This window comes from Gossypium raimondii, chromosome 12 (genome assembly GCF_025698545.1).
Source record: "Gossypium raimondii isolate GPD5lz chromosome 12, ASM2569854v1, whole genome shotgun sequence".
Classification (NCBI taxonomy): Eukaryota; Viridiplantae; Streptophyta; class Magnoliopsida; order Malvales; family Malvaceae; genus Gossypium; species Gossypium raimondii.
Window position 1 is genome coordinate 35,328,300 of NC_068576.1, and position 24,284 is coordinate 35,352,583.

Sequence of the window (24,284 nt, forward strand, 5' to 3'; positions counted from 1 at the left end):
CTCAACCTCAAAAACAATTTCCTCATGACTTGTATATGCTCTTCTTCTGTTCGGGATTTTACAATCATATTATCGACATAAAACTCGATTTCCTTGTGCATCATATCATGAAACAGGGTTAACATTGCTCTTTGATACGTCACTCCCATATTTTTTAGTCTGAATAACATCACTTTATAGCAAAATGTTCTCCACATGGTTACGAATGTGGTCTTTTCCATGTCTTCAGGATGCATCTTTATCTAGTTGTAACCGGAGAAGCCATCCATAAAGGAGAACAGTGAATAACTTGTCGTATTGTCCACTAAGGTGTCGATGTGAGGCAACGGGAAATTATCTTTCGGGGTAGCCTTGTTTAAATTCCTACAGTCTACACACATTCGTACTTTCCCATCTTTCTTACGGACGGGGACTATATTGGCTACCCACTCTGAATATTTAACCATTTGGAGGAAACCAGTGTCAAGTTACTTCTTGACCTTTTCTTTTATTTTTAACAGGACGTCGGGCCTCATCCTTCGAGGTTTCTGTTGAACCGGCTTACATTATTCTTTTATGAGAAGCCAGTGTACCACAATATCAGTACTTAGACTAGGCATGTCTTGATACGACCATATGAAGACCTCCTTGAATTCTTGGAGTAACTTAATGAGGTATCGCTTTATCTTTGCGGTGATGCAAGCTTCGATCTTCACCTCTTTCTTTTCTTGTCCGTTTCCTAAGTCCACAATTTTTACTAACTCTTTGTGAGGTAGAATCTATTTCTCCTCTTGTTCTACCATCTTTGACAAATCAGGAGATAGGTTACAATCTCGACCATTTTCAAAGTCTTGAGGTTCCTCTAGGCACATATCTTGCTCAAAAGGAGATTTTGAGTCAGTAGCAGCGTCGCTCATATCATTGATATCTGGAAACCTGTTATAGGAGCGAAAGAAGACCCAAAGAACAAATGAATCTAAGAATAATTATCTGTGTGGTATGAGTATGAATAAAATGGAAAGAATAAAAGAATATTTGCCAAAATGAGACACAAAGATGTATTTTATTGAAATAAAAACAATGGACATATGCCTTTTTCACAAAAGGGTTCTTAATTCTCCCAAGCTTAGAGCAATAAGTGTGTTTTCAACATTACTCTGAATTAGTTCTAAAAATTACAGGGATGTCTTCTACAGTCTAATTGTTCAGAACACTTTTGGGAATGTAAGGACGAATACCTGACAGGTTTTCCCCAATTTCTTTTTCAGATATGGCATTAATGCTCAAGTTTCCCAACATTTTTTCTGCAGTTTCTTTTCTTGACGTCTTTTATTCAGGATAAATGGTTTCTCTTGACGCGAATGTTTTGGATAGATGGGGAAAGGTCATTGGTTCCCACTTGAATTCTTTACCACTCAGTCGCGCTCTTCTCCTTTTTTGCTTCTTCTCCAACTCCATTTTCTTTTGCTTCGCATCTAGCTTATATCTTAAACCAAAGCGGTCTCGTTTGTCTATCAGCATTGGTGCCTCGACTCTCCCTTATAGATATTTTTTGAGTCTTTTTCTAGGTAAGGCTCATTTTGCAACCGTCAACTGCAGACCCATCCTCGTAGTTTTGGATATTTTGGGCACTGAGATCTTGCTTCCTTCAACAATGAAAGTTGCATTAACAAATGCCAATGATAGAAAGGAACATTCTATTGCCTCATCATTCGCTCCTATGTGTGGTGTGTCACTAGTTACAGATGCGATAATGTCCTCTTCAGCATTTATCGTTACCAATCGACCCTTCGTCACCAACTTCAGTTTTTGGTGTAGTGACGACGACACTGCCCCAGCCGAGTGAATCCAAGGTCTGCCTAACAAGCAATTATAAGAAGGTTTGATATCCATCACCAAAAAGTCTACCTCATATGTGTTCGGACCAATTAGGAGAGGTATTTCAATCCTTCTCATCACCCTCATCTCTGTACCATCGAATACTCTCACTATACTTTGACACGTTTTCATATGAGAGCTATCCACTGGTAATCTATTCAGTGTGGATTGAGGCAAGACATTCAGCGCAGATCCGTTGTCGATTAATACCCCTGGCAATGTATATCCTTTGCAGCGGGTAGTGATTTGTAGGGCCTTCATGGATCCCATTCCCTTTGGAGGTATTTCATCGTCATTGAAAAAGATGAAATTGTCGGCACTAATATTGTTAACCAGGCGGTCTAGCTTGTTTACAGAGACATCATTAGTGACATAAGTTTCATTCAGCACTTTCATCAATGCGCTACGATGTGTCTCGGAGCTCAAGAGTAAGGCTAGCACTGATATGCGAGCTGGTTGTTTGTGTAGTTGTTCTACAACACTATACTCGCTATGCTTCAAGAATTTTAGGAATTCCTTAGCCTCGTTCTTATTTACTGGCTCTTTAATAGGTGATTCAAACCTAACCGTCTTTTCTTTCTTTTGCTCAACTGTCAGGGTTTTTCCTTTAGTGGGCTCGATTTTTACACCTGCAAGGTCATAGCGCCTTCCACTGTGCGTGTAGAAACTGATATCTTGGCCCTTTTCTGAAGTGCCAACCGAGTTCTCCTCTCCTAGGATTATCACGTTGCAGTCGTAATTCCATGGAACCCTTTTGCTATCTTTATAGGAAAAAGCCACAAGTTTCTGAATTATAACTCTCGGTGCAACTTGTGCTCCCACTTCATTATTTCTTGGTCGTGAAATAATCACCACTGAGTGATTGACTTTGTGGATCTTCTCCATTGATACTTCATCTGAGGCGAAAATATCTCCTCATTCTGAGTCCTTGACATCTTCAAAGAATTCCAACTCTTTTTTATCCATTAAACTTTGCACTAAAGCTCTAAATTTAACGCATTCTTGGATTTCATGACCTTTTTCAGCATAAAACTCAAAGTAATTCCTCATTCGTTTGGGTACCTCCTCCGAATCTTGAACGATTAATCTCACGTCTATCATTTTTTTCTAAACCCATTTTAGTTGGGGTTTTTTACTTCCGCCACATCAGTTTTGGTCCTCTTTTGTCCATTATCAATTATCGTGTTTACCTATTGATCTGAATGACTGGGTAATAGATTTTCTACCACATTAGGTCCCGACAGATCATCGAACCTTACAATCTCCATCTTGATAAACCTTTCAATCAACTTTTTAAATGCAGTGCAGTTCTCTATTGAGTGTCCCATTATTCCTGCGTACTACTCGCATTGAGCATTCGCATAATACCATTTTGGGAATGGAGGTTTCATGGGTTTTAAATAAAACGGGGATACCACATGCGCATCAAAAAAATTCTGATATAGCTCCCTATATGTCTTTGGGATGGGTGTGAACTGGAGTTTTTTTGTGTTTGGTCTTGAGTTAGATTCTTGCCTTGAAGGGCCTTGATGGCTTGTTGTTACTGTCCTTGGTTGGCCTACAGTGATCAGTTTTAAATAACCTTTATACACACTCGAGTGTTTACTTCATTTTTCTTCTTTCTCGGGGCTGATATTTTAGCGTTTTCCCCCGCATCTATTTTCCCACTCCTTACTATATTTTTAATCATCTCTTCAGATATTACTATATCTAAGAAGCTCTTGGCAGCACTTCCCAACATATGGTTAATAAATTGGGCTTTTAGAGTGTTTATGAAAAGTATTGTTATCTCATTCTCTAGAAGAGGTGGTTGGACTTGTGTTGCCACCTTTCTCCATCTCTGAGCGTATTGCTTAAAGCTTTCACTTTGCTTCGTCTCCATGTTTTGTTGCGTAATTCTATCGAGTGTCATGTCGGTCACATGGTTGTATTACTTCATGAAAGCCTGTGTCAGGTCCTTCCATGAGTTGATTTTGGCACGACTTAATTGGTTGTACCACTTGGCGGCCGACCCGACCAAACTATCCTGGAAGTAGTGAATTAATAATTGGTCGTTATTAACGTATCCCGTCATTCTTTGGCAGAACATTGTGATATGGGATTAAAGACAACTAGTCCCATTATATTTTTCGAATTCTGGAGTTTTGAATTTTGGTGGGAGCACTAGATTGGGGACTAAGCTCAGCTCATTAACATCAACCTCGTAAAGGTAGTCGACACTCTCTATAGCTCTAAATTTCTTTTCCAACCACTTGTACTGATCTTCTAGCTATTTTCGTAATTCTACCTTCGCTCTATCCATTTTGGCCATGTCGTCCAAATCGGAAACAACTGGGTCGGATTATCCTCAGGATTGGAACCTGAACCTGTTGGGTAATTCACCAGTGTTGAAGTGTCGGCTTGATATTGTTGCGGTCTGATGGTAACGGGTACCTTTCGTGGATATCTATCTGGTTGGGCTTGGACATTCACTAGGGTAAAGCCTGGGGGTAGATAGGGTCTTCATTATCATCCCCGGATTAATTTATAGTACTTTTCCCTTTTTTAGTCCCTTCGGCCAGCAACTGGGTCAACTGGCTTATCATGCTTCGTTGGGACTCTTGTATTTGATCCCTCATGTCTTGTTGTACCTTAACTAATTGTTCCTGCAGCTGGGCTTGCAACTAATCTTGCATGTCTTTCTAAATTTGTTCCAATCTCTCTAACCTTTGATCCATGGCTCTGGTTTATCATGGGTACCGTAATGATATTCGGTTGACAAATTCTTATTGGTTTCCAGGGTAATTGTTATAATTTTGATTAATTAGAGTCTTTTTATGAGACTTAATGCATATGATGAAATGTAATGCTGATGAACGAAAAATGAATGCAAAAAAGAGGCGTTGATTCTGATTCAGTTATATTAGAATAACTTTACTAGAAAATGAATCTCTTTACATAAAACATATACATTTTACATATACGGTCTTGCCCTAATACTCAAAGCCTTGACTTTCTTAAGAAGCCAAGCTAATTCTCAGCCCTGATCCAATTCTGATTCGTATTTTAAGCTCAACATGTCAGCTTGAGCAGCTAAGGTTTGCAGATGGTCGGCTACTTCCCGTACTTGAGTCACAACTTCACCCATGATGTGATTTCTATCTCTAATTTAACCTTAAGAGCGTTGGAATTACTTTTTCCAGTGTTCATTGTTCGTTTCTAGAAGTTCAACTCGAAGTTTACAATTTCGCAGTACAGTCTCGAGCTCTTCTATCTTTCTCTTCAACTCTTCAATCTTATTTAGGCTTGCTTTCAACTCAATTGAGGAGTTGTGACTATGATATTGATGCAGTAACCTTTCTAATACTGCTACCCAAGCTCTTAACCTAACCTTTTTATTTTGGTTTTCTAACAAATCTCTTTTTAGAGCATCTTCTCGAACTAGAGCATCTTGGAGTTTCTATTCCCACTGATTGACTCTAATCTTTTCTTCTTTAATCTCTTACCGCCATTGCTCCGATGTTTTACCCAATCCGGGAGTTCTTATCGACAAGCACAGCTTCTTATAATCTGTTTTTAGACTGTCTACCTCTTCCTCAGCCTTGTTATTTCCTTTTCTCATTTTCTTGGCTTCTTGTTATTACAAAACTCCGGTAAGGAAAATCTCGAACACACGATCAGAACTCGAAAAGAAAAAGAAGAAATAGGACAAGGCTCCAAGGCGTGTATCAAGCCACTATCTTTAAGGTTATATTCGCCCCCACTTATCTTCAGTGTGCAAATGAGTTCCAAGCAAATTAACCTCGAGGATACAATGAAGCCAATGACTATTTACGTTTTGCACTGACGAGAATAGTCCACTATGCACTGAGCAATGTGTAACAAAAACTCAGAGCACGTTTGGTTCGCTGTATTGGATTAGAGGTGTATTGGATTAGAGGTGTAATAGCAAATCAATTGTTTGGTTGAATGTAATGGAATAGAGGCGTAATAGTAATCTTGTGTTTGGTTGAATGGAATAGAGGTGTAATAGCATAATGGAAAAAACTAAAATGACAAGAATACCCTTAGCATAAATTTGTTTTGGTAAATGATTATTGTTATTGTTATTTAAATTTTAATAAGATTATTATTATCAATAATAAATAATTTAATCAGATTTAAACATAATTATTATTAAATATATTATAATTAAAATATATAATTTAGTAAAATTCTTAATAATCAATATTCTTATATGAATTTACTCAAATCATAATATGTGATACTATAAAATATAAATTAACATAATTATTATTAAATATATTATAATTAAAATATATAATTTAATAAAATTATTAAAATATAAATTTTGATGTTAATAATTTGTTTCTTATTGACAAACAATTACTACAAAATAGGACACAAATATAACAAATCCCATTAATATATTCTTAAAATACATTCAATCCTTTTTAATGAATTGAAAATAAACTCGGTCTACTATAACTATTGTTCAAAAATAACAATGAAGTCTATTCCCCATCCAAATTTAAAGGTTTTAAAGATATCTTAATTGTACAATTCTATGACGACTAGAATATCGAATAATACATAAATTATGTTGAATGCTGGCAAATTTGTAGTTGAAATGCATTGAGAACATAGTATTTTACCATTATAATTAAACAAGAGTGCGAAAATGAATATCTGCGATGCAGAAATGGTCAAGTTGTATGACATAATGTATATTTTATGAACATGAGCCCCCCCAAAAAAAACAAAAACAAAATCTATGATTATGAAGGATTTTCCTGCCAAAAATAGTAACCGAGGCAAAGGATTCCAATAAGCTTAAAAAGAGGTAATTTCTATTCTTTTTAGCAATCCTCAATCATAAAAGCCTCATGACAGTCGGTCATTGCCTCCCACTTGGAAGTTTGCTTCCGATCAGTCTTCAATGGCCAGCTATGAATGAGCTCCTAAACATTTCAGCAAAATACGAAGACTCCCTTCTCAGATTTTATCATTCGTTTTGCCAGAGCAGTTCCAACAATTCTCTCGAGCTATCATGACAGAAGCCAGAGAGTAAATTTTAGAGTCAGCAAAAGTGATCACTAAGGAAAAAGAAACTTGGAATAATGTGGTTCAGAGAAGTTCAATCTAAAGAATAAAGAAAATGGAAGAACAAAACTAAATAAATATGCATCTATTCATCCTTTTGCCTAATCCTTATTACTGCTTCAACATTTAACTTTTTTTAAGGATCTTGAGAGGTTTGCTCTTTCTACCACCACTAAGCAAACACAAACACACACACGCACAAAAAAAAAACAAATACTATTACAGCAATGTGTTTTACTTGGGATGTTAGCATCAATGTGTTGCGAAGAAGAAACGAGAAAAATAAGATTTAATTGTTTAATTTTGATCATCAAAACAACCTTTACAGAACTCTAATTTGACCTCATATTGTTAAGTGCTACTTCACCTAAAGGAACTGCAAGAACCCCGTATGACTAGGCACCATTAGTGAGTGCAATCTAAAATTAGCAAGATTCGAAAAAGAAAACAAATTGAAGCAAAAAATGGGTTTTAAAAAAATAAACCTTCTTTTCAAAATATTCAAGACGAGCATCATCAACATCAGCTATTGAATTTGCATCAAATCTTTCATAGATCTATCAAAATTGAAAAGCACAAACTGAATCAGTACAATGTAAAAATATCATTAACAGATACATGTAACCAAAATTTGAAGTGGATTTAATAATTTAGAAGAGATGATTTATGAGTAAAAGATCTATGAGAACTAAGTATGCTACTGGTCAAAAACCGAAGGGTGAAGATACAACAATGCATTCTAACTTTCCATTCTACAAGCTTATGACCATACTCAACAAAAAGATGAGATTTGAAGCTTTTAATCGATTGATCATAATATGTGATACTATAAAATTGGAAAATTACCTCATGGATAGAACATCAAGAAGCTACTTCTACAAAGGACGTGTTGCGAATCCCCTATCAACCATCTTCTCTACCAGTTCCTCATGCTTCTTTAATCGCTCACTTTTCTCATTGCTCCAAGACCATTTCATAAAGAGGCATACTTGGTTTCAAGCATTTTCCTCAATCATCTCTTTAAATAGCTTGTAAGCATTATTCCAATGCCCCATCCCACAATACATTGTGATCAAAATCCGATATGTATTCACATTAGGCTCAACCTCATTCTCATCCATTTCCTTTTTAACTTGAGAACCATATCGCCAGACTTGACGGCAAACATTCGCATCAAAACATTATAAGTAATGATTAGGCATGCATTTATACTCCTTCATCTTAGCGTACATTCGATGAGCGGCATTCACATCCCTTAACTTCTGAATACACTTAAATATAGTATTGAAAGTAGACGAATTTGGGATACACCCTTTCTTAAGCATCGAATTAATTAAGCACTTTAACAGCCTCATCAAGATTATCATCCCTACAATGACTCTCTATGAGAAAATTATAAGTTACCGATCTGCAAAGACAACCGAAGTCTTTTCATCCGTTATAAACCCGCAAGACCTTCTCTCATGCGACCAGCCTTGACATGAACCCTCATCAAGTTATTAAAAGTAATGGAATTTGGCTCACAACCTACATCAACCGTAAAGCAAGCTGGTGTAGAGAATCACATCAGTTCAAATTTGTCCTTCAATTTATCGAAAAAGTTTGGGCTTCATCACCCTTCTTTTCTCGCATAAAATACTAATCAAAACTGAAAACGCAACCTTATCAGGAACGCACCTGTAATCCTCCATGCGATTAAACGCGTGCACGGCCTCTGCAGCCTGCTGATGAAGAAGAAGAAGCAGTTTGCTGATGAGTGATGAAGAAGAAGCAGTTGTGGCGGCCAAAAGGAAGGAAAAAGTTATGGAATCAGAAGAAATCAGAAGAAGCAATTAGGAGGGTAAAACAGGGTAGAAGAAATTGGGAGATCTTAATACGCAGCAAAACTGGGCTTTCCTCCTGGAATAGAAATCGGTGAATTTCACCGATTAGGTGAGTAATGGATTACAATGGTATTAGCAATACCATGAACCAAACATAGGAATAAGGGGGGATTAGGTGGGGCCATCGATTAAGGGTGTATTGGCTATGCCAATACACCCAACCAAACATGCTCTCAATTTCTACAAAGGATTTCTGCAGTAATACTTTATAGAATAATCTAATAATATTAGAAAATGAAGGAAGAGAAGAAATAATATTAGAATTTGTTGATATATTTCCAAATGAAAACCCATTCCTATTTATAGGAATTTTCTTGTCTCTTCATAGAGACATCTTTCAATAGGTGTCTTTATGAATAAATATATAATAATAATTATTCATTTAATTTTGTAACTATTCAAATAATATTTTTTGAATAATTATAATTCTTTTTTAAAAAATCAAATGATATAACTTTTGACCAATGACCAAAAGATTTATCTTTTGATTAATTACACCCATTCATTTATAGTTATTGGGATACTATAAATATTTGAAAATGTTCCAACACTTCTAACTTCTGAACGTCGACGTCTAATCCTAACTGTATCTTTTCCTCTTCCAAATATTCTATCTTTTTCTCCAGCTCTGAACTCCTCTTTTCAAAGTCTTACTTTATGATTTCCAACTTAGACAGGATTACTTGTAAGTGTTCATCTATTGGTCGAGTGTTTTCTTGACTTGACATAGGGATATTGTCATTGACTCTTTTACCCCACCACTAATCATATTCGGGCGTTGTCATGGGATTTGCAGCAAACCTCTTCATTCTGTGGGTTTGGCTCTAGGCGTTCGATATTTCACGAACCTTCTTCTTGTAATTATCACCTTTATACGTAAACTCACACTGAGCCAACCCTTGCGTTGCCGGTATAAATTACCTCGACCTATACTGTCTCAATACAAGTAGAGGGGCATATCCAACAGCTCCCCATATACCGAGTAGAGGGACCCAATCGAAGTCTCCACATCGATACAAAAATTCATCAGGGATCATCCAAGGGGCCTTCCATTCGACATCTTCATCTTGGAGACTTTGGAAGATTGCCATCCACTTTTTTTCCAAAATGTTGTCTCGCCTTGGAGTAGTCACGGACTCTTTCAGCTGAGAATAGTTCTCAGAGAATACTCGATAAGAGACCTTTTCTACCTTCTAAAAGTGGCTATGGAATCATGCTAACAAAAGCTACCCACATTCGATAAACCTTCCTTCACCCGCTCTCCGGCATGCACTCAAAGACCTAAAGGTTTCGACCAAAATTACCAGGACAGACGTGATCCTTTTGTCAAGACAGTCAAATAGATCTAAAACTACCTCATCTATATGCCCTAATGCTTTGGGGAAGATGACCAACCCGTAGATACTCAAGGTGAAGACGTCAACTCTTTTCTTCGTATCCGGATGTGCTAAGATCAAATCTCGCAAACTTTTCTAAGGGATGCATTTACTATCTCTCTTTTGTTTAATCCGGGTCACAATCCATTACTCGTTCATCCCAGTTATACTCATTAGCTTCTTTAGGAAAGTCGGGACGTTGGTGGCTCTAGAATAAGCTTTGTCGGCTTGGATCCTCGGGCAACGGAGTAAGGTTGTGTACTCTTTTATGATAGGTACCAAATCTACCTTACCAAAAGTAAAACAGTTGTAGGCGGGATTCCAATACTGGGCAAGAGCTCAGAATTAGTGCTTATCCACTTTGACATCCAGTAAATAAGGTAAATCACCATATTTAAAGTAGAATAACTGCTTGGTTTCGTCATCCCATTGGTCCCATACCTTTTTCAACTCTTAGAGATTATTTTAAGTTACACTGATGCGAGTGAAATCCTATAATTCTGACTCGTATCCCTCCGTTAGGCTGTCACCCTTCTATTATTGTGTCTTCTCGAACTATATCTGGACGGTCGCATTGTCTTCCACTTTATCAAGAAATCTCTTTTCCATGACAAGCTCCCTATTTAGCAACTGAATATGAATCAACGTCCTTTTCTATGATGAAAATGCAATGCAATCACAACCAAAACAAAACGAAACAAGTCAGTACATTTCATACAAATCTAGAATTCTAAGCAAGAAATAATAAATAGAACACCTAATCGGGTGACCACTAGAGGTTCGGTATGGTTTTACTTAGGGTAGGCTTTTAGGACCCATTCTATGCAGTTCGGTTCTAAAGTAAGAGTACCTAAACCAACAGATTCCTTGATCCTCACCCATTATAGGCTCATACGGACCGAGTTCGGTTTAGGGGAATACATTTTCCTATGGCTATACTGAGATAAAAATCTCACGAAGACATACGTACGGATGTATCCCGAAAGCGATCCACTATCCTATACGGAGGTGAAGACCTTACGAAGGAATAGCTTCTCACTCTCACTTAAGAAGGGCAAAATTGAACGGTTATGCAATGCAACATGCGGAAACATACCAAGAGACTCGAACCAATAAAGCAAACATATCATTATGTAACAAAATGATGAAGATCACAAAAATGAAGGATGAAATGTAATGAAGGGATCGTAAATTTAAACCAAATTATCAATTTTCGACAAAAAGACCAAAAGTAATCAACTCGCGACTTGACTCTCTTGTTCGATCCCCAGTGGAGTCGCCAAGTTGTCGAAACCTTTTTGAAATCGACTTATATTTTGAAAACGAATGAAAATAGAGTCACCGCCAATCTTTTTTTACGAGGTGTGATCGGATCACCTCGTAATTTGATTGTTTTAATAAAAGGCTTAATTTACTAAAACGATGATTTTTGGTCTACAAAATCCAGAAAACGGGTTCGAGAGTTAGTTACGCACGAGGAATGATTAGCACCCTTGTTACGCCTAAAATTGGTATCTAATTGATTACTCGATGTCTTAGTATCAAAAATTAAAAATTTGAAGAGAATTTAAAATGGGATCCCTTCGTATTAAGATATTTTAATAGAAAGGGCTTTATTCCAAATTAATCGATAAGAAGGATCATGCCCCGTGAGTCAGGACATGACATCTTTAGTTTTTAAAAATCAAAATAATCATCGTTTAAATCATTACTTAAATCTCGTTTTTTATATTTTTGAAATAGATATTCGACTATTTCGGTTTTAAAAAGAAGTCATACTCCATAAGTTAGGAATGCGACTTTTCTAATTCCAAAAATAATGAACATTGCCACGATTTAAAAATTTTACCTTTTTTATGCATCGTGCAAAAAACAAACAAACGTGATACTTAAAACGATATGCATTTTACTTATTCGGGCATAATATACACATGGATAAATGCTTAAATTTAATGTATGATATGGTGATAACAAAATAATATAATATGGCCATGCGGGTAGAACATTTATATTAGAATGATAAATAACAAATAAATGGATAAATACTATAGTAATAATAATGTAAATATGGAAATAATAAGAATATTAATTCATGGCATAAATAAGAAAATAAATAAAGTAACTTTGAAATAAAAATAAAATGAAAGGGAAGGAAGGAAGTATAAGTAATATCAATTTTAATATTCAAAAATAAAAGAATAATAAATAAATAAATAGACAAAACAAAAAAATATTAAATTTAAGTATTTACAAAGTAAAAGAATAAATAAATAAATAAAATAAGTAATATTAAATTGAAGTATATGAGAAATATACTTAGAAAATAAAAATAATGATGAAAATATACACAAATAAAAAGAATATAAACAATAATTTTTAAATATATGAGAAAGAATAAATAAATAATAAATACATAGATAAATAGAAAAGAAGACAATTTAATAAAGACTAAAAATAAAGGACTAAATCGAAATTTAAATGAAATTAATGGCATAAATTAAAAAAAGAAAGAAAAAAATAGACTAATAAGGACTAAAATGTAACACGCTAAAAGAGACAGGGACCGAGCGGGAAAATATCCCAAACTTCCCTATACGCATCGTTTAAAAGGACCAAAATAAAAAAAATAAAATTATAACGGGATAAATTTAAAAAGAAAAAAAACAGAAATATGATTATATTGAAAAATGCTTAAAAAACAGAAGGACCAAAGGCGCAAATAAACCACCCATTAAACAACATGTGAATCCTTGCCAGGTTCGGGTCAGATCTCAGGTCGGTCTCCAAAACGACGTTGTTTTGGGGCATTTCAGACCATCCTAAAACGGCGTCGTTTAGTAAGCGTATTTAAGGAAAAAAAATTTCAAAAATTCATTTCAGCATATGTTTTAAAAAAAAATTTAAAAACCTTCTCTTTTTTTCTCTCAAAGCCCTCTTTAGGTGGCCTTGGCTCCGACGAGTCACCACCGCGACGGCCACTGGTCGCCGGGGACAGCTCTGCCATTCTCGGTGGCCGAAAAACCCTAAAAACCCTTTTTAGCCCCTCTCTTTGAATAGAACGCGAATCCGAGGTTATAACACGCAAAACAGTCACCGTTTGGTTTCTCGCTCTCTTTAACGCGGTTTCAAGCGAATCCTTAAGGATTCGACCGCCTTATATGCCCGTGAGGGTCACCGACTACGGCGGCAGAAAGTAGAACGACAGGTGCATTTCTTTTATTATTATTTGATATATATGTAATAACAGATTCGAAAAAAGAAAAATAAAAAGATCACCTTTTGAAGTTTTTTTATTTTATTTTGTATTTCGATTGTTTTTCTTTTTTTGTGTATATTTCTCAGTAAAAAAACATTACAATCTGGTTATGGCTTTTATAGCTATATGTTTCACTGTTCGTTACATTTTTTATTTTTCTTTACTGTTCCTTGCGTGTTCTTTGCTGTTTTTTGTAGGTGCTGGTTGACGACGATGGCAGAGTAGTTGGTGGTGGCAGGCTAGGGTGTGGTGGCGGCTAGGTAGGGTGCGGCGCTAGGTTTTTTATTCTAAAAATAGTTTAGGGTTTGGGTTTTTTTGGGCTTTTTAGGTAGTGTATTGGGCCTGACATGTAATTGGACTTTGGGACTGTTAATTTTTATTTTTATTTTTGGTTGTTGTTTAGGGCTCGGACAAAATTGGGCCCTTACAATGTGAATTGATAATGTGTTAGACTATGATATGTGAACCATGTATATATGTTTGAATCTTTGAATACCCTATTACGATCTTGGATGGAGTCGGGTATAGTTAGCATGTCATAAGATTAGTGTATAGAATTTTATTACGATTTATACCGATGAGGCGTGGAGTGCATATTATACTTTAGATGTTCAGATGAGGTGTTATACACAATTATATGTTTACTTCGGTTTATACGATGAGGCACGGAGCACATAATACCTTGAATGTATCGATAAGGCATTGGATGCAGGATATATTGGTGCGATGGTTGGATAATCTGTGTATCCATCTTAAGTCTGTGTATGGTTAATAGAAAGTATGAAACATATACCTTTCTATTTGACATTTGATTTGAAATGCTGATGGTGAATGGTGAATCACATATATTAATGTTAAAGTGACAAAAGATAACATGTGAAAGATAATGTGATCCGGTTAATACGAGCTGTAAGAGTCGATATGGATATAAAATCCATCAATAGATTCGATTATGAAATTAGAAGATGACTATGTACTTATAAAATACCAAGTGATGCATGTGATGTTGGAAGATTGGATTCAGAAAACTCAACAGAAAATAGATTTAAGAGAAAATCAGAGTTTTAATTTTTTTTCCAAAAATAAGAACTTGATTGTGTTATCTAAAGTAATAAATACTTAACTAAAATCATACATTTATGATTCGTCTAGGATGAACGCTTTGACTGAGTAGTCTTCTCCGTTATCCTCAACCTTACGTCTATCAAGTGTGGGCTCGCTTTGAATCAAAAAAATTTTCACAAAATTACCAATGGGGTAATTTTGTAATTTCTCTAAACTTTTGGGGTAAATTTATAAATAACAAGAATATCTCTAGACATTTTCTAAAATAATTTCTTTAGAGAATTTTCTCTCTACAACTTTTCTTGAATTCAAAGTGTATGAGAATAATGACCCATGCTCTCTTTATATAGGGAGAGTTTAGTACGAGTTCAATTAGGGTTAGAATTAATCACATTAATATTAAATTAATAAAATATTATCTAGATAAATATTAAATTAAATTTAATATTAAATTCATTAAAACAATATTATCTTTGAAAAAGTTAATTTGAAATCAAGTTACTTGATAAAGTCCTACTAGGAGTCTAATTTTTCCACTGCTCTACCACAAAAAAACCACTACCGTCGACCATCCACCAGGCGTCGGATCGTTGCCGTCACAGCCGTCGTGCCCCGTGGTGCCATCACCCACTCGACTCCCCTTGCACCCTGAACTGTTGTCGTTTTGCCCGAATGGGCCTAGTTGGTTCGATTGCTGTCGGTTCAACTCGAGACAGTGACGGCCCGACCGATCCAGTCTAACCACCAGTTGGACCGTCGGCCCAGTTTCATACATAGGGTTTGGTTCAACCAATTTTTGGGTTTTGATCTCGATTTTTGATTCTCGAGTTCAATTTTTGATCTCGGGTCCAATTTTCAAGTTCAATTACCCATTGGGTCAATTGTCTGACTTGAAAACTAACTTCCAAAAATATCATACTTATTTTAATTAATTCGATTAATTTAATTTTACTTAATCAAAATTAATTTTTTCAAAAATCACTGAGATTTTCCAAATTAATTTTTCAAGAAAATTCTGTAATCAAATTCTCTAATTGAACAATTCACACGACTGCCTAATTTAATCCCACATCGAATAAATCGATTCAATTAAATTATTTCCAATGTCATAGAATTTTCTTCTGATTTAAATACAGTCCGATCGAGCTTTTGTGGAGCTAGCGAAGGGACCAACCAGACATATATAATTAGGCTTGAGCAATTGCAATTATATTCAGAAGTATCGTTCCGATAATTCACAATTTACTTAATCATGGAGTCAATCCATAATAAGAACCATGATTGGAAACTTCTTCTTGTATACTCTTTACGAAAGCAATTCATCCAACTGCTTTGTCAAATGACCTCGTCATGTGTGTGTTACCTTCATATGATATCCTTGATTCCTTTGAGTTAAATCCGGTCACTCAATACAATCTTATTTTATCTCATTGTCACCATTGTGTCTTCTTAATGATTAATATGGTCAATGTTAACTAATGACTATGATAAATTACTCGTTTAAGAACAAGCAACCCCGTGGCTACATTCCATATTTATCAATCCGTACAATGGCAATGAGAGAATATCGTTAACTCTTTAATCGAGCTATGAATTCTATTGTTGCTAGTAAAGTCATGTCATACACAAGTCATGTACCCAACATACTGGCTATCAGCTCTATAATATTTAGAGTATAAGCCTTCACTTATATCAAAGCACATGAGTTATATACGCATGATCAGCGACAAACTTAGGGTTTAGGTAAGTCACAACATGAACGTCACAAGTGAATTAAATCACAAATGGATTAAGAATTAATTCAACTTGGCTCCAGCCCAATTATCATTTTTCCAATGAGTACATCTATATTTCTACTCGTAGAGTCAACCGCTCCCATAGCCAAGACTAACCATATCCCTAATTGGAATTGTAGACGACATAATAATCATTATATGTATTTGAATCAAATGCTCATTTTGATTCTTTTACTGGATTATTGACTCGTTTAGATTATCTACTGAAGTAAGTTATCTTTCTCGCAATGTAAACGTTCTTACAGTGTCACTTATCATCAGCTTGAACTTAGACAATCAATGAGCTAACATTTGATTGTCACAATTTTGCTATGTATGCAAAACATGAAAGACAAAAACACAAAAGATATAACAGTGAAATGTGAAATTAACTTTATTTATTCATCATTCAAACATATAGAAAACAGTTACATGTTTATTGCAATATTGACACATTTCCCAACATGTGATTGATATGTTATTCTAAATGAATGCAAATATTAATAGGTAGCTTATGGTTACATGTATGAAGGCACAATCATAAGACATGAGACAAGAATGGTTATTGTATTCTAGTTAGTTATAATTTACATGATAGATGTGTATGATATTTAAGTTATGTTTGATCCATTTTGTTATCAAATCAGGTTAGCACCATTGAGCCCTATTGCTTAGCATACGATTTTTTTTTATCTTCGTGCACAAGTATAGTTAGATCTCGAGGATTTGAGGAGTATGAAAACATCTAGAATTCAACTCTCGACTTAGGAAAGTTTGTATAGATTTTATTATGTTTATAGCAAGTGGCATGTACCTAAGGTCTTGAGTTGGTTTTTAGGTCCATGTTGGATGTTTTGGTTCAAATGGTAGGAAATGTTAACATTTTGAATATGACCATATATGTTAGATGGCATGGATATGTAGTAATCTAGTGAGTTAATGATTTGCTTGTCAATTAGTCATGTTATACTTGTTATTTCTTGCATGCCAAGTAAATAAATATGATGCATGATTTCAAAATGAATTTGAATATGTATGTGATCTTAAGTTAAAAGATGTCTAAATATGCCAAGGATGATAGTTTAGTATTTGAATTAATGCCTAAAATGAGATGTGTTGAGTTTTTGGGTCATTTAGACCATTTGGAATTGGTGCTTGGCATGATTGAAGAAAATGATTAAAAAATTTAGGGAATTGCCTTCAATATCATGATATTCCCCTGTTGAATTCGTGGCATTAAACTCTCTTCCTTTAACATCGTGACATTGCTATGTTGAAGTCGCGGCATTGAGTTGCTATTTCATGGTCGCAACTTCAAGCTTCTGCCCTCAGTATCGTGACACTCATTCTTCGATGTCGCAACAACACCTCTATTTTGATTATTTTTATGTTTTAGTCCCTCTTTGGCTACCAAAGTTTCATGAGAGCTTTCATAAGCCTACTTATGACCCGGGTTTGAATAAATAATGTTTTTAGAAGTTTTAAAAGTTAAGTGTTTGTATGATTTGTCTCGTCGGGTATTAAGATGAAATTGTAGTTGTTTTAGCAACGAATGTGATATCTCACATCTCGGATCCAACAATCAGATCGGGTGTAGGGTGTTACATTATGCTTACAGTTGTATATTTACTCCATATTCTCCAATTAGATCATTTTAAGTTCCTATACTTTTCTAATTTTGAAATTTCAATCTTGACATAAAATAACAATCATTGATTCATTAACTAGATTTTAGTAAGTAATATGTGAAAATAACAAGCAAACACAACATTACACATGATAATATGTTTATCACACAGATTTTAAAAATAACAAAACATAATAAATTTAATAGTTACCATTTGACAATAATTAAAATTTAAAACTTAAAAATAGAGAAATTAAAAATAACTAGATTAAAATATAGAGATTAAACCCACAACTATTATAAAGTACATGAATAAAAAGTAGAATTTAACCTAAAACATTTTAAGGTGGGAGGGTATATCCTGGTGGAGGGACAAATAAAATTTAATGACTAAATTCTAAATTTATGAAGAGTAAAACCAGAATTTAACTTTAATGAGTTAAAGCAAGGTGTCTATTATATTTCTATTGGACTTATTGATGGGGCGATCTGTTGATTAATTGTTGGCTAAGCAATCTTTTCATTGTAAATTATTTGAACTTTTTTATTAATAAAGGGTGGATTATAAAAATATTTGGAGTCCCTTTCAGATTTCATCCACTTTACAATTAATGAAATAAAAGTTAGGCAATTTTTTGTTGTTTCTTCGTTGATTTATTGACAGGGTATCAACATATTTAACTACAATTAATTATCATTAAATTTGGTATTTTCATCTACTACTATTTTTGTTATACTCCTACTACAACTTGGATCTCTCGTTGGCTTACTCAAGGTCCACTGAGTGGTATAATTGGGTAAGAACCCTCACTTACATATAAATACTTCAAGGATTAACACGTTAAGACCCCCTAAACCCTAATACATGTAGTCATTCTTCTCTACTTTTTCAGTTCTCAACCCTAAAATGGGTGGATTGACCTTTTTCGGCATTGCCCCCTCTTCTCCTTCTCCATTTCCGTTGATACTATGTATCAACAATTCTCAATTTTGGAATTTAGTCTTCGTATTTTAATGGGTTAAATATATATGGAGTTACCTGCACTTGGTAACTTATACTTAATTGGTACCTAAACTTGAAAATCGTAAGCCAATTTAGTACAATTTTTTTAGGTACTTGACTAACACTACTAAAATACGTTGACATGGTAGTGAAGACCAATAAAATGGTGTCACTTGACAACTTCACATTTTGACATATGACCAAAAATAAATAATTTTTTATTTTTTCACTTGTTAAATTGTGAGGGTGCCATGTGTCATCATGATATTTATCGTCAATGCCACATTAATACCATGCCATCATATTTTAACAATGTTAGTCAAATACCTAAAAACGGTACCAATTTAATTTACGGTTTTAATTTAGATATCAATTAAATAAAAAATTAAATACTAAATAAATATAAAATATTAAGTTCAAGTAATTTCATATATATTAAACCTATTTAATTCGAATAGAATTTGATTGTTTGCTTTTATAGAATAAAAAAGAATCAAAACAAAACAGATATTTGAAAAGAAATAAAGTCGGGCAATTATTTTGTTGTTTCTCCATTGATTTTTAGATTTAACTCTTAATTATTTAACAACAGTAATAATATGGTTAAATTTGGTTTTGGACCTTCTACTATTCTCAATTTTCGAATTTAGTCTTTACATATTAATCTGATAGAATTTAATTGTTGGCTTCTATAATGCCAATAGTCCAAATGATTTAACCCGTTTTAACACTTCAACTAGAATAATCAACTATATTAATTATTTGATTTAACTAATGATATTATAGAAGTGATAACTCTTTTAAATTTGATTGTGTTTTTTTCCAAATTAAAGAAAAAGAAGAAGGAAATTACGATATTTCTAGTAGAATTAATTATTATAAGTATTGAATCGAATAACTAACTCAACTATTAGTTAATTAAAATAAATTTGGATAAGAATCCATATATTTAACTACAATTAATTACCGATTGGCATGGATATTATTGTCAATGCAGGAGGACATTGGTTCGAGTGCGTTGAACCTATAATGGGATTGTTAAAAAAACTACAATTAATTAGAAAATAACAATAATAAAGTCAAATTATGTTTTTAGTACATCTACTATACTCAAATTAGAAATTAAATCCATGTACTTCATTTTGACATAATTTCATCCTTATTTTGAATAATTTGATCCACGCCAAAATTTCAACCGGAAAAAAATTATAGTGTTAACTATTTAAACGAACTAATAACATTATAAAACTAAAGAAAACAAATTATACCAAATCAAAGTATAAAAAAAAAAAACTGAATTTCAAATTTGAACATAATACAAAGAACAACACCTTGGCCGCAACAATAAAGTTTTAAACCAGGTTATTTTTTTCTTCGACTTCTAGTCCATTCCTCGTTTCTTCACTTGCAACAGAACTCGACACTCGTTTATAACCTGGTTTGCTATCGACCGGCATCGGCAAGAGTTTCAAAGTGATCCCCATGGCTATAAGCAAAAGCCCAGTCCCATGTTGCTCAGTCAATGGCTTGGTGAATATCAAGTATGATAACAGCAATGTCACTGCCTTTCTTGCAGTTGTGACCTGTGAGACACAACATGTTAAAATAAAGTGGATAACAATAGTAAAAATACCATGGAGGTTTTTGTATTAAGAGCTGGATTGCATTTTGTTCCTTTAATTTAAAAATTGGTAATTTAGTCCATATACGTTAGATTAAAGAGCAAATCTATCCTTCTCTTAATACGAGTACCTAGTACTTTTACCGACACCATGTGCAAATGTTTTCTTCATTAGCACCCTACATACCATTGCTGTGGTGGCTGCACCAAAAATGGCAATGAGGGAAAGGACTGAAACTTGTCCAATGAATGTGGCCATTGCTTCAAACACCAGCACGCCATACACGTACAAATGCTGCTCAAAACATGATATTCGTTTTTAGATTTTCAGGGTTCAAAGATTACAGGTCAAATTCTATAAAAAGTCCTTCTACCATGCATGTTTAACAAATTTGGTCCTCTAGTGTAAGTTGATCCTTTCTAGTTTTCTGATTTCCGAAATGTCTAATTTTAGTCCTGAAGAAGATAGTGCCGGAGGACATGCTGGTCTGCCTTGATATACCAATTAGGATTTATCATTCAAAATAAATAGGAAGAAATTAAAAATATTTTTGTATTTCAGCCTATACTGGCAAAGTTGACCAACCCATACCAATATGGTCAATACTAACCCATACTAGGGCGTGTAGTACTTGTACGAAATTGACTACCTTAGTTATAAGGTCGAATTTTTATTTTTCTTGTTAATTTCGTGACTTATTATTTCAAGCATGTGATGACATGACATATATACATCTGTCACTATAAAAATATTATACATTTTCCCTTCATTAGGTTATGACCAAATCATTTAGGGACCAAATCTGAAAAAAAATGCATAATATAGGATCTTCTATAGAAATTGACAGGTTTATAAATATGTAAAATATCTACCTGTGAACATGAATTCCATGCCTTGAACAGCTCTCCCGTTAAAACCATGGGCGGAATCAAGAACGGCAAACCAACCACCGTCGAGCAAAAAAGCATTTCCATCTACGCATTTATACAAACACGTAAAAGGCAATAAATTCAAAGTCACAATCTTTCGATGAAAGACCCGAATTTTCTTTTTAAGCATTAAAGCATGAAAAAATTATCACCTGTGTCGTTTCTGGGTTTAACGTAAAGATAGCTTCTTGCAAATTGCCGAGAAAGGAATCCATTACCAGAGCACCGGTGACCATCACTACGCCGACGACACTGAAATTTGGGGATGTTTGAGCATCGGCTAAAGTGAAGAGAATCAATCCCACTACTAAAAGAATTGCTGAAATATATTCATGTGCTGGGTATTTTCGTCTTAAACCTGGTATGAAAGCACCCATTACCATCACTGGTAGAACCTATGAACATTTAAAAAAACTTCAAAAAATCAGAAATGGGTTAATTGTATTGAAGATCCTTATTATTACCCAAATTTTAATTTGGTCTTAAACTTTAAAATGTTTTAATTGAGTCCTCAAAAGTATTTGTAAAATAACAGTGACTCTAACATGAAGCAGGTCTAAAATGTTTTAATTAAATTAAATTTTTTATGAGAGCTAAAATACAATTTATTATTGTTTTTATAAGGACTAAATCACAATTTTATCATTCTTGAGGGTAATTTTCACCAAGTATTAACTCATAACTTTACAAATTTTAGAAGGTTTAAAGAGAAAATTTCCTATTTCGGGGCCACCCTCGGATCCAAATTGTTAATACAATAAATATGTTCAACATCATACTTGAGTTGACATTTAACACCCGAGTTGATGGCTAAAGTCCAAGCCAATACTCTAAGGATGCAACTAAAGGTGTTAAGAGTTCAGGGTCAATTCAAAATATGAAGAATAGTTTGAGGACATCTGGTTAAATTAACCCTAAAACATTAATGCATGAATATGGTGTGTATTTACCTTGGTGGATTTGAACATGAGCTGAGCAGGGTAATTGAGAAAAGCCAAAGACCCTTTTGTGAGCCCATGAGAACCCATAAGAACTGCAGAGAGTTTCACATAAGTCTTCCATGGATTCACCATTTGTTTTGGGGTGAAACCTTGAAGATAAATTAGGAAGAGATATACAAATCCTTGAACAAATGTGAAGTACCACCCATAGCTGAAACACAATGAAAACAACATCATTACTTGACCAACAAAAAAAATTGATCAAACCAGTGATAAAGAAATTAACTTAGGTTGGTTTTCTCTAGAAAAATTTACGAATTATCATCCGTCCAGAGTTAATAGACTTCTCAACGAGTTGGTATTGTCATTAAGTACCATGTCTCTCTTCTAGTGACTTATATCTTAGAGGTTGGGGTTTCAAACCCTGTCAAAAGTAAATTGCCACCATTTGCATCATGCACAAACCGAGTTGGTGAGGCACTTTCACGCTGTGAACACGCATACAGATAGCCTTTTTCAAGCACTTAGGCTCTCTGGCGAGTCTAATAACAAAACCTCGACCTAATCCAAAGACAAATTCTACGAGTCAAATTTTGTCTTTGAATACTATGTTTCCCCTCTAGTGAACTATGTCCTATAGGTTGGGGATTCAAACCCACCCTTTCCTTTGATGGGTGGTCATGCGTGGTGAGTGACTCCCACTTTGTGAACCTGTACTAAAGTGACCTCTTCAAACATTCGAATTACTTTTCGAAGATAAAACCTCAACTCAATTTAGAGACAATATTCACAGTTCGCAATCTTTAACGAAAGGAGTCAACCTCCCTAGATAGAATCCGCCCCTTTGAAGAAAAACAGTAGCAATTACCTGAACTGGAGTCTGTTGTATACATATTCCTGAAAAGTAGCAAAAACAATTAGTCACCATTACTAGATCACGCATTAAGCTCTGTTTGGTTGCTAAGAAAATAAAAAGAAAAGAAAAAGAAAAAGGAATCAACTCAATCATTTACAGTTGTATACATTTGAGTAACTCACATATCTTTTCAACAAAAAGACAAAATCCAACACCAAGACTTTTCCTTTTTTTCCCAGGCTTTTCCCACAGAATTCACATAAACAAAATAAAAAATAAAAAAAAAATACCTCACAAACGCCATTAACAAGGTAACCAAAGAAGAACCCAGAAGAACAAATAAGAAACTGTTTCCATTTAGGCAAATCCGAGAGTGAAATCCCAAACAAGAAACGTGCTTGTTCTTCGTTTTTCATTTGCTGTCTCTGTTTTTTATTTTCACTCAATTTGATAACTTAAGGGCAAAAACAAAAAGAAGCTGTCAATTTAATTAAAGATATGAAAATGAAGTTGGATCAACCATGTTTATAAGAAAAAAAACCCTTTAAATATAACTTCTATTGCATGTTGTTGTTGACTTTTGGTAATGATTTGGTTATTGTTAAGTGCTCTGTTTTATGGATTTTTTTGACCCAAACAGAGAAAAAACAGAGCAAAGAGAGAAGGAGAGAAGAAGAAAACTTGAAAGGGTGGAATTTGTATTTTCTATGCGCGTTTTCCCAAGAAAATTTTTATATGAGTTGGAAAATTCAAGGACTAACTTGCCATTTACGGCCAAACTTCATTCTTTATAAAGGGTTAATTTTAAATTTTATTGATAAGTTAATTGAATAACAATTTTAAATCACATTATTAATGAAAGGAATTAGTAAATATAAGTAGTTAAGTAAGGGTTAGAATTTGAGATTTAGTTTTGTATTTTAAAATTTAAAATTTTAATCTAATCATTATCGTTTTCGGTAGTTTCTCTCAGTTAGATACCACTTCATATATACAAGAATTAAATCTCAAT

At 34.2% G+C, this 24,284-nt stretch overlaps 1 protein-coding gene and 1 pseudogene across 1 annotated transcript; both read right to left on the reverse strand.

The window, feature by feature from the left end:
• Positions 1 to 7,792: 7,792 nt before the first annotated feature.
• LOC105762140 (pentatricopeptide repeat-containing protein At1g20300, mitochondrial-like) lies at positions 7,793 to 13,202 on the reverse strand (annotated as a pseudogene).
• Positions 13,203 to 20,039: 6,837 nt separating this feature from the next.
• LOC105763822 (UDP-galactose/UDP-glucose transporter 2) lies at positions 20,040 to 23,996 on the reverse strand. The gene is made up of 7 exons (XM_012582196.2): positions 23,563 to 23,996; positions 23,285 to 23,313; positions 22,426 to 22,627; positions 21,628 to 21,870; positions 21,419 to 21,520; positions 20,733 to 20,840; positions 20,040 to 20,507 (listed from the first exon to the last, which is right to left on the reverse strand). Exons 1-7 carry the CDS (start codon positions 23,686 to 23,688, stop codon positions 20,277 to 20,279), a joined length of 1,041 nt encoding a protein of 346 aa, XP_012437650.1. The 5' UTR covers positions 23,689 to 23,996; the 3' UTR covers positions 20,040 to 20,276.
• Positions 23,997 to 24,284: the final 288 nt, after the last annotated feature.

Excerpts from the sequence above, each read along its gene's own strand:
- LOC105763822 (XM_012582196.2), bottom strand. The coding sequence starts at position 23,688 with ATGAAAAACGAAGAACAAGCACGTTTCTTGTTTGGGATTTCACTCTCG. Across the intron at positions 22,628-23,284 it reads TACAACAGACTCCAGTTCAG|CTATGGGTGGTACTTCACAT; the intron begins GTAATTGCTACT and ends ATTGTGTTTCAG. Across the intron at positions 21,521-21,627 it reads TAAACCCAGAAACGACACAG|ATGGAAATGCTTTTTTGCTC; the intron begins GTGATAATTTTT and ends ATAAATGCGTAG.